Here is a 12,500-nt window from a genome sequence, read left to right as displayed (position 1 = left end):
GACTGAAGCTCACTGATATCAGGTCAACTGGTGCTATTTTAGAATTAGGACATACCTCAGAAAACCAGCAAAACGGGATCAGTGTTACTATTTGGAATTGTGAGGTCTGTTTCTGTAGATTTCAGAGATGTCAACTGACAGAGACAGACTGACAGAGAGACAGACATGTGGGATAAGGTACACAGGCAGTCATGTTGATTATCTCCACTCTGTAGTCATAACATAATTTGTGTGTGGTCTCTTTGGGCACAGGGCCAAGTTCATTCACACACACACACACACACACACACACACACACACACACACACACACACACACACACACACACACACACACACACACACACACACACACACACACACACAGAGAGTGGTTTATCAGTGCCAGTACTGGGACAGCAGAGAGCTGGGCACTAATGCTTGGCTCCTTCTGTTGGTGCAGAAATGTTTTAGTGAACGTGGAGAGTCGTGATTCCAGAGACGAATCTCACTTTATCAGAGATGAATGTTCGTCTGGGATGCAGTCGCTTATCGTGGGAATGGCCCAACGTGTCTGCGAACTGACCTGAACTGGACCAAACCAAACCGAACCTCCTGATTAATCAGTATTTGTGCATATATGTGTGTATGTACGTGTGTGTGTGTGTGTGTGTGTGTGTGCGTGCGTGCAAGCATGTGTGCATACTGAACATTCCCTCTAGAACCAAACTTCTGGTTTGTAGAGAAATCTACCAACGATGCATTGAAAGTTTGATGTGCAGAACTGGCCAAGGTCCAAGCACTGTTGATGTCACCTATTATTAATCTGACTGACAGTATGATAGCCCCGCCCCCTAAAAAGGGCCTTGTATGCAGCTTTCTTTGAAGTGACCTATCAAGGCCCTTCTGGTTACTGTGTTTAACTGGGGTCTCTGTGCTGATGTGCTATGGCAACCAAAGCAAATGAGCTTGACTGTTCAAATTGTTTGCAGCCATTAAGTGAAGAGTAGGAATCATCAGGTGTGTGTGTGTGTGTGTGTGTGTGTGTGTGTGTGTGTGTGTGTGTGTGTGTGTGTGTGTGTGTGTGTGTGTGTGTGTGTGTGTGTGTGTGTGTATGTGTGTGTGTGTGTGTGTGTGTGTGTGTGTGTGTGCATGTGAGAAAGTGGGAGAGAGAAAGAGTGTGTTTGTGTGTGTCTAGTGTACTTATTCAGAGGCAGGGATGAGGTAAATATCAACCAATATACTGTACAGTTGTTTTTTTGGAATTGGCACCAATTTTGTTTTTCACAAAGTTCGCTGCCTCAGTTTTTTTTTTTTACCTTTTGTCAGATGTTTATATGATATAATAAAGTACAATTATAAGCATTCCATAATTAAAATTATTAATAAACATCCAGTTTAAACAAGACTTAATATTTACAGTGTTGACCCTGCTACCTTAAGACTTCTACAATTCACCTCAGCATGCTGGATATCTGCTTCTAGGCAAACTCTGGAGCAGGGGTGGAAAGTAACTAAATACATTTACTCACATTACTGTAATTGAGTACTTTTTATGAGTAATTTGTAATTTTCTGAGTAGTTTTTGAAATATGTAATTTTTACTTTTACTTGAGTAAATTTTGACCTAAGTAGTTTTACTTCATTACATTTGAAACGCCCTCACATTACTGAGTAAAAAATATTGATGGTGAAAAATTAAATGCGGGCAGAAATGTAAACTTCTGAGTCCCAGAATGAAGGCCAATTGCGTGGCCTTGCCTTGCGCACACCCTTTCCATTGTCTCATAATCCGGTCGTAATCTGGTGCACTTTTTTTTTAATCTTCTATCAGGTTCTGTGGGATCCTGTGGACATTTTATTGTGAAAAGTGGAATCCTGTGGGCACTGTATTTTGTATTTAGTTGGATCCTGTGAGCATTTTAATAGTGGAATCCTGTGCATTTTGTTTTATTTTGAGATGTGGGATCCTGTGGTCATTTTATATTTTATTTTGAGTTGTGGCATCCTGTGTGCATTTTATTGTGAATAGTGGGATCCGGTGGGCACTGTATTTTGAATAGTTGGATCCTGTGAGCACTTACTTTTAAATTGTAGGATCCTATGAGCATTTTTTTATTTTTGATGTGGGATCCTGTGGGAATTTTATTGTGAGTAGTGGATTTGTGGTATCTTTTGGGCACTAAATTTTGTGTGCATTTAGTTTTTTGAATAATTTGTAATTTAAACTTCTTTATTCTTATCATAGTGTTGTTCGTTGTACAATAGGACTGAAAAATGTTTGCACTTTATGGTACAGGTTGTGACTGTCCTTGTGCTGTGAGGAAGTGAGCCCAGCTGATCTTTTGCAAGTATGGATGTGCAATTAAATACGCTTTGAAATTGATTAAAACAACTTGTGCTGAATTTGGTTCATGATTCATCCATCCATTAAATAACTGAAAGTAACTAAGTAACTTTTACTCAAATTACATTTTAAATGAAGTAATTTTGTACTTTTACTCGAGTAAATTTTGAGATGGGTAATTTTACTTTTACTCTGAGTAGAATTTAGGCAAAGTAAAGATACTTTTACTCAATTACAAATTTTCAGTACTCTTTCCACCTCTGCTCTGGAGTGATGGAAACCCATTTCTGCCTAATCAGTGCTTAGAGATGATCAGACTTTCTGCTTTTTGACCACAAGCTCTCAATAGGATTGAAATCTGAGTTTCCTGGCCATGGACCAAAACATTTTGCTCAAAGAGCCACATGGTTATCGCTTTTGCTTTGTGACCATTGTTCATCTCCAAACTGCTCCTGGATCAGCAGAAGTTGCTCTTGAAGATGTTTGATACTGTTCCTTATTCCTTTATTCCCTTGTTCCCTTATTCACTGGCAGTGTTCTTAGGCAGAATGTTGGGTATACACTCCCCTGGATAAGGAACCCCACACATGATGAGTGAACCCCACTGTAGGGTGGAGAGGTTTTCGGGTATAGGGGTGTAGGGTGGAGAGGTGTAGAGTGGAGAGGTGTAGGGTGGGTGGATGAAAAGTGGAGAGGTATAGGGTAGAGGGGTGTAGAGTGGAGTGAGGTGTAGGGTGGAGAGGTGTAGGGTAGAGGAGTGTAGAGTGGAGAGGTGTAGGGTAGAGGGGTGTAAGGTGGTGAGGTGTAGGGTAGAGGGGTGTAGGGTGGTGAGGTGTAGGGGTAGAGGGGGTGTAGGGTGGTGAGGTGTAGGGTAGAGGGGTGTAGGGTGGAGAGGTGTAGGGTGGAGGGGTGTAGGGTGGTGAGGTGTAGGGTGGAGAGGTGTAGGGTAGAGGGTTGTAGGGTGGAGAGGTGTAGGGTAGAGGGGTGTTGAGTGGAGAGGTGTAGGGTAGAGGGGTGTAGGGTGGTGAGGTGTAGGGTAGAGGGGTGTAGGGTGGTGAGGTGTAGGGTAGAGGGGTGTAGGGTGGTGAGGTGTAGGGTGGAGGGGTGTAGGGGTGGTGAGGTGTAGGGTGGAGAGGTGTAGGGTAGAGGGGTGTAGGGGTAGAGGGGTGTAGGGTGGTGAGGTGTAGGGTAGAGGGGTGTAGGGTGGTGAGGTGTAGGGTAGAGGGGTGTAGGGTGGAGAGGTGTAGGGTGGAGGGGTGTAGGGTGGTGAGGTGTAGGGTGGAGGGGGTGTAAGGTAGAGGGGTGTAGGGTGGGTGAGGTGTAGGGTGGAGAGGTGTAGGGTAGAGGGTTGTAGGGTGGAGAGGTGTAGGGTAGAGGGGTGTAGGGTGGTGAGGTGTAGGGTGGGTGAGGTGTAGGGTAGAGGGGTGTAGAGTGAAGAGGTGTAGGGTGGAGAGGTGTAGGGTAGAGGGGTGTAGAGTGGAGAGGGTGTAGGGTAGAGGGGTGTAGGGTGGTGAGGTGTAGGGTAGAGGGGTGTAGGGTGGTGAGGGGTGTAGGGTGGTGAGGTGTAGGGTGGTGAGGTGTAGGGGTGGAGGGGTGTAGGGTGGTGAGGTGTAGGGTGAAGAGGTGTAGGGTAGAGGGGGTGTAGGGTGGTGAGGTGTAGGGTAGAGGGGTGTAGGGTGGTGAGGTGTAGGGTAGATGGGTGTAGGGTGGTGAGGTGTAGGGTAGAGGGGTGTAGGGTGGAGAGGTGTAGGGTGGTGAGGTTGTAGGGTGGAGGGGTGTAGGGTAGAGGGGTGTAGGGTGGTGAGGTGTAGGGTGGAGAGGTGTAGGGTAGAGGGTTGTAGGGTGAAGAGGTGTAGGGTAGAGGGGTGTAGGGGTGGTGGAGGTGTAGGGTAGAGGGGTGTAGGGTGGTGAGGTGTGTAGGGTGGTGAGGTGTAGGGTAGAGGGGTGTAGGGTAGAGGGGTGTAGGGTGGTGAGGTGTAGGGTAGAGGGGTGTAGGGTGGAGAGGTGTAGGGTAGAGGGGGTGTAGGGTGGTGAGGTGTACGGTAGAGGGGTGTGAGGGTGGAGGGTGTAGGGTGTAGAGTAGAGGGGTGTAGGGTGGAGGGGTGTAGGGTGGTGAGGTGTAGGGTAGAGAGGTGTAGGGTGGAGAGGTGTAGGGTAGAGGGGTGTAGGGTGGTGAGGTGTAGGGTAGAGGGGTGTAGGGTGAGGGGGTGTAGGGTAGAGGGGTGTAGAGTGGAGAGGTGTAGGGTAGAGGGGTGTAGGGTGGAGAGGTGTAGGGTGTGTGAGGTGTAGAGGTGGAGGGTGTAGGGTGGAGGGGTGTAGGGTAGTGAGGTGTAGGGTGGAGAGGTGTGTAGGGTTAGAGGGTAGTGAGGGTGATGAGGTGTAGGGTAGAGGGGTGTAGGGTGGTGAGGTGTCGGGTAGGAGAGGAGTAGGGTAGAGGGGTGTAGGGTGGTGAGGTGTAGGGTAGAGGGGTGTAGGTAGAGGGGAGCGTGAGGTAGGGGAGACGGGGTGTAGGTGGAGAGGAGGTTGGGTAGTGGGGTGTAGGGTGGTGAGGTGTACGGTAGAGGGGGTGTAGGGTGGAGAGGGTGTAGAGTAGTAGGGGTGTAGGGTGGTGGGGTGTAGGGTGGTGAGGTGTAGGGTAGAGAGGTGTAGGGTGTGAGGTGTAGGTTGAGGGGTGTAGGGGGGTGAGGGGTAGGGTAGAGGGGGTTGTAGGGTGGAGGGGTGTAGGGGTAGGTGTGGTGTAGAGGGTTGGGTGAGGGTGGTTGGGTAGAGGGGGGTGGGTGAGGGTGGAGGGGTGGGGGTGAGGGGTGTAGGGTTGAGGGGTGGTGGAGGGGTGTGGGTGGGGGTGTGGGTGGAGGGGAGAGAGGTGGGTGAGGGGTAGGGGTGTACGGGTGGAGAGGGGTTGTAGGGTGGAGAGGTGTAGGGTTGAGGGGTGTAGGGGTGGAGGGTGGTTGTAGGGGGGGATGGAGGGGTGTAGGGTAGAGGGTGTAGGGTGGAGTGGAGAGGTGTAGGGTGGTGGGGATGATAGGTGGAGAGGTTTAGGGTAGAGGGTGTAGGGTAGAGAGGTAAAGGGTAGAGGGGTGTAGGGTGTGTATTTGTAGAGTGGATGGGGTGAAGGATATATTGGTGGAGGATGCACAGGTGGGAGGGGTGGGTGGAGAGGGAGGCCCATCATGGAATCTTTGTAAGAAGCACTTTGGTAAGAGTGTCTGTTAAATATGGCAAATGAAACAGAACCTGAAGACAAAGCAGGACGGTTCTCCCTTATTGCTCTTTATCTCTGTCTGTTTGGACTTGTCCTCCTGAGGCATAGCTAATCAACCATGGAGAATCATCCTATCAACACACACACACACACACACACACACACACACACACACACACACACACAAACACCACACACACACACAAACACACACAGTTTTTCACTGTTAACATAGCTGTAGTGTTGGGGGATGTCTGTCAGCTCTGATGTTGCGGATGAGAATGAGAGTGTTTGTCTCTCTCAGGTGGGCTACACACACACACACACACACACACACACACACACACACACACACACACACACACACACACACACACACACACACACACACGACATATACACACACCCCATGGCAAGCCATGGCAGGCTTTTTTTTGTGTGTGTGTGTGTGTGTGTGTGTGTGTGTGTGTGTGTGTGTGTGTGTGTGTGTGTGTGTGTGTGTGTGTGTGTGTGTGTGTTGCCCCTGTGTGGGTATGAATGGCAGACAAAGGGAACAAACCCAAAGAAATAGTACAACCCAGCACTGCTACAACACAACACACCCCAGCACAGCTACAACACAACCCAGCACAGCTACAACACAACCCAGCACAGCTACAACACAACACACCCCCATCACAGCTACAACACAACACACCCCAGCACAGTTACAACACAACACACCCCAGCACAGCTACAACACAACACACCCCAGCACAATTACAACACAACATACCACAGCACAGCTACAACACAACACACCACAGCACAGCTACAACACAACACAGCATGGCATGAAGAAAACCCCAACAAATCAGTAGGTAGAGAAGAGATTGTGTTGGTGAAGAGACACCACGAGATTGTTATTCCTTCATTTGTCTGTGTGCGTGTTCAAATTGTCAGTAGTAAATATTGTGCTAACATTGTTTCCTAGGTTACCTTTCCCGTGTTTTGAGAAATTACACTGTGGAGGCGTGTGACGGAGACTTCCTGACTGTAAGGTGTCCTCCCAGAACCTCCATCACAACCCAGTCAGCTTTCTACGGCAGATCAAACTCCGCCCACTCACTGCAGTGCCCACCTCCTTACGGCATCAGTGTACCACGACCACTAAGTGATGGCACTTCCTGTCATGTGTCAACAGCACTCCAGGTAACACACACACTCACACACAGGTAACACACATTCATACACAGGTAACACACATTCACACACAGGTAATACACTCACAAAGGTAACATTCATACACACACTGGTAGCACACACACACACACACACACACACACACACACACACACACACACACACACACACACACACACACACTCAAAGTAATACATACATTTGTACACAGGTAACACACACAAACACAGGTAACACACATTCACACACAGGGTTAGTGATGAAATAACAATATTAGAGAGGAAAAATTACAGTTGTTACAGCTTTTACAACTGATGTAAACATTCAGGCTGTATATTGCATGTGTCCAATCGGGTGTGAGTACATGTGTGAGTGTGCACTTTAGTGAATGTGTGTGTGAGTTAGTGTGTGTGTATGAGAGTGTGTGGGTGTATAGATGTGTGTGTGTGTGTGTGTGTGTGTGTGTGGTATTAAGCATGCTGTGTTTAACATTACTAGGAGGCACATTATCTCTTACAGAATGTTTTTGTTATGCATCATGAGTGATTTTTTATATTATGTGGGTGTGTGTGTATGTGTATGTGTTTAAGAGTGTGTGTGTACGTGTGTGTGTGTGTGTGTGTGTAAGAGTGTGTGTGTGTGTGTGTGTGTAAGAGTGTGTGTGTACGTGTATGTGTGTACGTGTATGTGTGTACATGTGTGTGTGTGTAAGAGTGTGTGTGTATGTGTGTGTGTGTACGTGTGTGTGTGTGTGTACATGTGTAAGAGTGTGTACGTGTGTGTGTGTACGTGTGTGTGTGTAAGAGTGTGTGTGTACATGTGTGTGTGTACGTGTGTGTGTGTGTGTGTGCATGTGTGTAAGAGTGTGTGTACGTGTGTGTGTACGTGTGTGTACGTGTGTGTGTGTGTGTGTGTGTGTGTGTGTGTGTGTGTGTGTGTGTGTGTGTGTGTGGTGTGTGTGTGTGTGTGTGTGTGTGTGTGCATGTGTGTAAGAGTGTGTGTGTACGTGTGTGTGTGTTTTTGGCTGATTGCCTGGCATGTGGTTTCTGGAGCTGAGCCTGATGTGGCAGTGTCATGTTTAAACACTGGCACCTCTAACAGTGATTATATGTGATTAACGATCGTACACGTGCTGACCACACACACACACACACACACACACACACACACACACACACACACACACACACATGCATACACATATAGTTCTCTCTCTCTCTTTCTCTCTCTCTTTCTCTCTCTCTCTCTCTCTATCTCTTTGTCGGTCTCTCTCTGTACAGTATGTGTGTGTGTGTGTGTTTTGAACCTGTAACAATAAGAATTTGGTGCAGGAGAACACTTTGGAATGTGCTACCTGGATCAAAACAAACCCTTAAAGCAACCACCCCCCTCACGTGTCTCTCCTCACGTGTCTCTCCTCATGTGTCTCTCCTCACATCTCTCTCCTCACGTGTCTCTCCTCACATCTCTCTCCTCACATCTCTCTCCTCACGTGGCTCTCCTCACGTGTCTCTCCTCATGTGTCTCTCCTCACATCTCTCTCCTCACATCTCTCTCCTCACGTGTCTCTCCTCATGTGTCTCTCCTCAAATCTCTCTCCTCACATGTCTCTCCTCACGTCTCTCCTCACGTCTCTCTCCTCACGTCTCTCTACTCGCGTCTCTCTTCTCACGTGGCTCTCCTCACGTGTCTCTCCTCACATGTCTCTCCTCACATGTCTCTCCTCACGTGTCTCTCCTCACATCTCTCTCCTCACATTTCTCTCCTCATGTCTCTCTCCTCACGTGTCTCTCATATCGCTCTCCTCATGTCTCTCTCCTCACGTGTCTCTCCTCACGTCTCTCTCCTCACGTCTCTCTCTTCACATCTCTCTCCTAGCTCCTCTCCTCATGTGTCTCTCCTCACATCTCTCTCCTCATGTCTCTCTCCTCACGTGTCTCTCATATCGCTCTCCTCATGTCTCTCTCCTCACGTGTCTCTCCTCACGTCTCTCTCTTCATGTGTCTCTCCTCGCGTGTCTCTCCTCACATTTCTCTCCTCACATCTCTCTCCTCACATGTCTCTCTCTTCACGTGTCTCTCCTCACGTCTCCTCACGTCTCCTCACGTCTCTCATCACGTGTCTCTCCTCACGTCTCTCTCATCACGTCTCTACTCACGTGTCTCTCCTCACGTGTCTCTCCTCACGTCTCTCTCCTACAGCACATTGTGGTTTGTCGTTTGAAGTGGTTTTGAGTTTCGGCTCCTCTTCAGTCATTAACAATACATTCACACCGTCTCCCAATGACCCTCTTTCTCCCCCTCTCTCTTTCACTCTCTCCCTCTCCTTTTTCTTTCTCCCTATACCTCCCTCTTTCTTACCCCCTGTAGAAGATGGCAGACGAGTGTCAGGACAGGCGGACGTGTGAGGTGCTGGTCAGCAGTCGTGTGTTTGGAACAGACCCATGTCCAGCTGTTAGGAAGACTCTGATACTGCAGTACAAATGCAGGCCAAGTGAGGACACACACACACAATACACAACACACACACAATACACAACACACACACACACACAATACACAACACACAACACACACACACACAATACACAACACACACACACAATACACAACACACAACACACACACAATACACAACACACACAATACACAACACACACACACACACAATACACACACACAATACACACACAATACACACACACAATACACACACACACACAATACACAACACACACACAATACACAACACACACACAATACACAATACACACACACAATACACAACACACACACCCAGACACAATACACAATACACAGACACACACAATACACAACACACACACACACAGACACACACAATACACAGACACACACAATACACAACATACACACATATACACACACAGTTTATGCAACATACAACTATAATAGCATTCTGCGTGTGTGTGTGTGTGTGTGTGTGTGTGTGTGTGTGTGTGTGTGTGTGTGTGTGTGTGTGTGTGTGTGTGTGTGTGTGTGTGTGTGTGTATTCTCTCGCCCCTCTGTAGACGAGTACAAGAGCAGGGTTGTGTGTGAAGCCGAGCGGATGAGGCTGAGCTGTAGAACAGGCATGCAGATCGCCGTCTACTCTGCCATGTTTGGACGCACGCAGCAGGGAACCCTGGAGTGTCCTCCACACCACTGGAGGGCGCCGACGGCTGGTGAGCACTGTCACGCAGCGTGGATGCTGTGGTCATAAGTGTGTGTCTTAAAACACCAGCCCAACTGCACTAATGGTTTGTAGTGTTGTGTATCAGACACTGATCTCTGATCAGAATTCTCCCTGAAGTTACAGTTTTTTGCAGACGCTAAGACCCAATTTGTGAAACTATGACTCTTTTGTCGAAACTTAACACACAGCAGCCAGTGCTACACACACAACTGGCAAAACATCTCACACTTTTGCTAAACTCTTGCAACTTTTGCCGATTACATATTTTTGCATCTAAACTCTACACACAAATATCAGATGATTAGCCTTTCATATATGTGACTACACACTGAATTGACAAATGGAAAACACTACTACCATGTGTTTGAGTGTTTAGTTTGTAGTCTGCTGTGAAGGTCTGTCAGAGGTCTCACATATACATGAATATTCACAAATATTGAGGTTATTTCTGCATATTCAGTACATTTACACCATAAAGTAAAACACAATTACAAGGGGAATGTTTTCTTTTGGTTTTTCATGAACACTACAGCAGCACATGCTGTATATACTGTAAACACAAAAAAGAAAAAAACAACAAAATAACCTCAAGCTTCCTCCATCACCTGCTGAATGTATTTACACTGGTGGGGTTGGCGACCACCTCCATGCCAAAAAGAACTCAACCACAATGGAGAGTTTGTTTGAGGTGAATCACAACAAATCGTGAATATTCAGTGAACCAGTTTGTACTTGAGCAGCCTGGTGCAAACTTATGTTGTCCCAGACGACAACAAACCTGGACTGTTCTGGTTCATCCCCCTGGTGATGGAGAATGAGTATGTTGTGCTCTGTGTTGAAGAAGGTGATGATGTGTACAGCCTCGACTTGAGATTGCGGTGCGCGATTTTAAAATAAGAGCGGATAGCGCGATTGAAAAAAAAATATCATAAAAAAATTTAAAACTTTTCAAAACAGCTCATGGGCCAGAAATAGATGGCACGGGCTGCTATTTGAGTATGGGGGGTTTAGAGGATAGGTCTACTTATCTATTCTCATTTTGAAATGTCTGGATGATGCTACAGTGTAGCAGCACAGATAAGGTTGGACCCTTTGCCTCCAGAAAACCCAACGCATGCTTGACTACATGGTCAACCAGAGTGGCTCTGATCTCATCCATTATGGTTGCTCATCCTCTTCCTCATTCTCATACTCTTCATCATCATCTCTATGCAATATTGGACTCTATTGATGTGCACACCAAGATTGGCAACTTGTGGCCTCTCTATAGGGATTAGTCTTTGACGTCTAAAGATTTGTAAAAATTAGCTTGAAGTGTGAGAACCGGGTATGAATTTTGGTAGGTTTCTAAACGAAACACATGGTTTTCAGTTTTGAATGTTGTGTCTTATGTGAACAATTGTGTTTAAAGTTTTGCAAAAAAGTGTGTTTTAGAATTTCTAATTGAGTGTAAGGCAGAGAATGTGCTTAAGGTTTAGCACACCTGGTCAACAGATAGGCTACATAGGTTAGTGGTTTCAGAAATTGTGCTATAAGGACTTTTTGGGTCTTAGCAGCTGCAAAAAACTGTATTTGGAAGTTCAGCTCAACTTATCTGATTCAACCAAATTTCAGAAACACAACAAACTTGTACAAAGGGACAGATCAACAGAGTTCTCCATTCTACGTTATCAACATACACACACACACGCGCACACAGACACATGCAGCGTGTTGGAAGTGCAAATATTCCAGGGAATGTTCCTTGTTTGCCAGATGTGTGGAAGGATTATCGGTCAGACACCCTGAATCCAGATGTGTGTCAGGATACCAATTAATCTCATCTCCCTTTACATACTTACATATTTGTGTTTGTGTGTGTGTGTGCTGTGTGGGGGCGCTATGAGGTGTGTGTGTGTATGTGTGTGTGTGTGTGTGTGTGTGTGTGTGTGTGTGTGTGTGTGTGTGTGTGTGTGTGTGTGTGTTGAGGGATGAGTCATAGTGAATGCATGTAGCTGTTGATTGTGTGTGTGTGTGTGTGTGTGTGTGTCTGTGTGTGTGTCTGTGTGTGTGTGTGTGTGTGTGTGTGTGTGTGTGTGTGTGTGTGTGTGTGTCTGTGTGTCTGTGTGTGTGTGTGTGTGTGTGTGTGTGTGTGTGTGTGTGTGTGTGTGTGTGTGTGTGTGTGTGTGAGAGAGATGCCCTGGGCCTCTTGGTTGACTAATCACCGTGGTGACCGCATTCAAAGTGTAGGTTAATGGGGTGCCTGTCTGTCTATCCTCACACTTCCTTCTTCTGGTTTGGGGGGGGGTTCAGTGTGACACCGGCAGGTTACAGCCCTACAGACAGAGAGTGACTGTTGCTCCCGATCTGTGGAAGCATTTAAACAGCACCCCCCCCCCCCCCCCCCCCCCCCCCCCCCGTCTATACGTCCCATAACATTTCAGGTCATTCTCACACACTCACACACCATTTGTTACTACTCAGAAATTTCCACATACACACGCACATACACACACACACACACACGCACGCACGTGCATAAATACATCCACCAGGGTCTCATAAAGATTTTTGAGCTGACTTTAGCAAAACATTTGGA

General features: G+C 47.0%; 1 protein-coding gene across 1 annotated transcript in view; it reads left to right on the top strand.

Moving 5' to 3' along the window:
- The window catches only part of eva1aa (eva-1 homolog A, regulator of programmed cell death a), a 63,357-nt gene that overhangs the window by 12,159 nt on the left and 38,698 nt on the right, over positions 1-12,500 (top strand). Inside the window, exons 2-4 of the mRNA XM_077016544.1 lie at positions 6,501-6,718; positions 9,079-9,202; positions 9,759-9,911. Of these exons, the coding sequence (XP_076872659.1) occupies positions 6,501-6,718; positions 9,079-9,202; positions 9,759-9,911 (495 nt within the window). The remainder of the gene's footprint in view (positions 1-6,500; positions 6,719-9,078; positions 9,203-9,758; positions 9,912-12,500) is intronic.

Source organism: Brachyhypopomus gauderio, chromosome 9 (assembly GCF_052324685.1).
Source record: "Brachyhypopomus gauderio isolate BG-103 chromosome 9, BGAUD_0.2, whole genome shotgun sequence".
Classification (NCBI taxonomy): domain Eukaryota; kingdom Metazoa; phylum Chordata; class Actinopteri; order Gymnotiformes; family Hypopomidae; genus Brachyhypopomus; species Brachyhypopomus gauderio.
Note: the sequence above shows the minus strand (reverse complement) of the source record. Positions and strands in the feature narration are given on the sequence as shown.